Below are 2,758 nucleotides of genomic sequence, written 5' to 3' on the forward strand. Positions count from 1 at the left end.
CAAAAGTTGAATAGCTAAGCTTAGAGTCTGCCTGAAAAAGAGTAACAGTTGCTTAACATTTCTATCTAGTTTTACACTTTTTAATTTTTTAACTATTTTCTAACAACGAGGAGGAAAAGATTGTATGCTAGTCTGCTGCGATCCCAAACCATAACTAAGTACCGTAACATTTCCACTAACAAATTTAATTGAAAATTCACATTATCCAGCAACTTGTGCCTAGACCAGCCATTAAAAACCCTTTACCAGCATTCTGAGTCAGGCAATGCTATGGATACATATAAAGAGAAACAGAATCATACTAACAAAATACAATACTAACAATATTTCTTTTTCACTTCTCTTCTATCAGTTTCTTACCTGTCTTGAATACCAGAACAAGAAAACAAGGGAAGTGAAAACCTTCAGTTGTGTTTCCAAAATGAGTTCTTTCCTGTTTACGTTCATCACTTTCTTAGTTGTTCTACCTATTATCAATGGCAATCCAAGTAAGAACCTTGTGTGTTACTGTACTTTCTAAGAAATATAATTGCTTTTATGTATTATGTATTAAGAAGCATCACACACACACAAACACACACACACAGAGAGAGAGAGAGAGAGAGAGAGAGAGAGAGAGAGAGAGAGAGAGAGGGAGGGAGGGAGGGAGGGAGAGAAAGAGAGAGACAGAGGGAGAGAGGGAGGGAGGGAGAGAGAGAGATTAAACATAATGTCCTCCTTAAACCTCACATTAAAACAAAGAAACTGTGTGGTGTAATAGTTAAAGTGTTGGAGTGGCATTGGAGACACCCAGATTCCAGTCTATCTTTAACCATGGGGGCTCAAATGGGCTGAAGATACAATAGCTTTGCTTCCTTGAGTTCCTGAATGAAAGATGGCAAAGATGGGTGCCATATATAAGAAATAAATAAATAAATAAATAAATATAATATTATGAAAATGCAGAAGCAATATAATGAATCAACATGGGTAACAAATGCCATTATATGTTTATTGGGGGTTGTATTAATATCAGTCTAATGAAAGAGGGAAGGATGGATGACCTGCTAAGAGAGACGTTAGAAAATGATAAACTAACATGCAAAATTAGACCTTTGGTCCATCTAGCTTGGTACTGAGTTCTTTTGCACCAGAGGTGCAAATCCGTTGATAGGGTTAGGCCTCGCACACCCCTCTCCAGTTCTTACTATTACTATTGAATGTGCATCGTGCTGTGCCCCTGCTCAATTTTGGAGGAATTATGTGTATATGGAAATATACTACAGTGATCATTATCTGTGGTGATTGGCATTCAGCCTATCTGGAAATGCTAAATATTCCGTTTGGTTTTTCATATGTGCAAAGCAAATATTGCATTATGAGCTATCCCAACCACATCCCCATTTTTTTCCCCTCTATCTGGTTTTGAGTTGAATGATTACCCAACAGAAACCCAACCGACAGTATTCAAATGGAGGGTTACTATTTCAGGCAAACATCCATTGCCTGACATGTTTTGAGGTTGTAGATGAGCTGTCTGTATGGTGTTACTCCTTCAGTCGATTTGGCCATTTGTAATGATTATGCACTTGGTACATTTCACAGTGCAGCTGACATTGCTTGGACCACGTCACCCAGTCACTGCCTCTCTGAGGGAGACTATTGTGCTACACTGTCATCTGTCCCCCAGAACAAATGTCCAGAATATGGAGATTACTTGGTTCCGCTCCCAAAATTCTTCATATATACACCTTTATCGCAGTGGCAAAGATCATCTGGAACAGCAGCAGCCGGAATACCAAGGAAGAACAGAATTTTTAAAAGATGGCATTGGGGAGGGAAAGATTGGGCTGAAAATTTTTAATATTAGCCTGTTTGATGAGGGACACTACCACTGCTCTGTTAAGAATGGGAGTTTCCAACAGGAAGCCACATTAGATATGAAAGTGACTGGTAAGTAAGGGGCAAATATTTTTTAATAGAAATGTGTAATTGAAGTTGGCTCTAAAACCTCTGCAGTCATCAGCCTTCCGACATGTTCTTAGATTGTGAGAAAATCAGAGCTATTAAGGTTTCTTCTCCCAAAAACTTTCAATCTTCTTATTCAGTTTTGATTGATGTTTAGACAGAATAAGAGTTACCATAATGTCAAGGTGGATAATCATTTTTCTTCCACTGGCCATTTATTTCTATTTCACTTCTTTGAAAGGGGGCCCAGAAAGTATGGTTGATGAAACACTTTTCAATGTCAGCATGTAATAAAAAAGCAAGCCCCAAAAAATTGAATTTTCCAGATGCTTGAGGGGAAAAGGGAAGGGGGGCTAAATCATGGCACCAAAAATTGCCATTTTGCTACCAATTTTAGACTCCGGACATACACAGGTCTGGGGTGCTGTGAAATGTGGGAAATCAGCAGTTCAAATGAATATAAAGGTTTATTGCAAGCTTATGTTCTCTGTAAGAATCTGAACTACTAACAGTTGAAGCAAATAGGTGGTAGATAAGAGTCAGAGGAATTCAAGGTGGGTTGGACTTAGATCTCTAGTGGGCACGAAGAGACTCAAGACTGATTATTTTTTTTTATTATTATTTAAATTTATATCCCGCCCTTCTCCTTGCGGACTCAGGGCGGCTGACAATCGATTAAAAAACACCAACAACAATCACAGAATTAAAATTAATTAAAAAGAGATATTTAAATATTGTCTAATTTAAAATATGATTAAAACCCCTCTAAAAATTACCCTAGGCCAGTCCTGCTTGTTGGAATAGCCATGTC

General features: G+C 38.0%; 1 protein-coding gene across 1 annotated transcript in view; it reads left to right on the forward strand.

Moving 5' to 3' along the window:
- The first annotated feature begins 421 nt into the window (after positions 1 to 421).
- The window catches only part of LOC107289636 (butyrophilin subfamily 2 member A2-like), a 12,616-nt gene continuing 10,279 nt past the window's right edge, over positions 422 to 2,758 (forward strand). Inside the window, exons 1-2 of the mRNA XM_029284578.1 lie at positions 422 to 488; positions 1,585 to 1,932. Coding sequence (XP_029140411.1) covers positions 422 to 488; positions 1,585 to 1,932 — 415 coding nt within the window. The remainder of the gene's footprint in view (positions 489 to 1,584; positions 1,933 to 2,758) is intronic.

This window comes from Protobothrops mucrosquamatus, unplaced genomic scaffold (genome assembly GCF_001527695.2).
Source record: "Protobothrops mucrosquamatus isolate PMUCROS unplaced genomic scaffold, P.Mucros_1.0 scaffold738, whole genome shotgun sequence".
Classification (NCBI taxonomy): Eukaryota; Metazoa; Chordata; class Lepidosauria; order Squamata; family Viperidae; genus Protobothrops; species Protobothrops mucrosquamatus.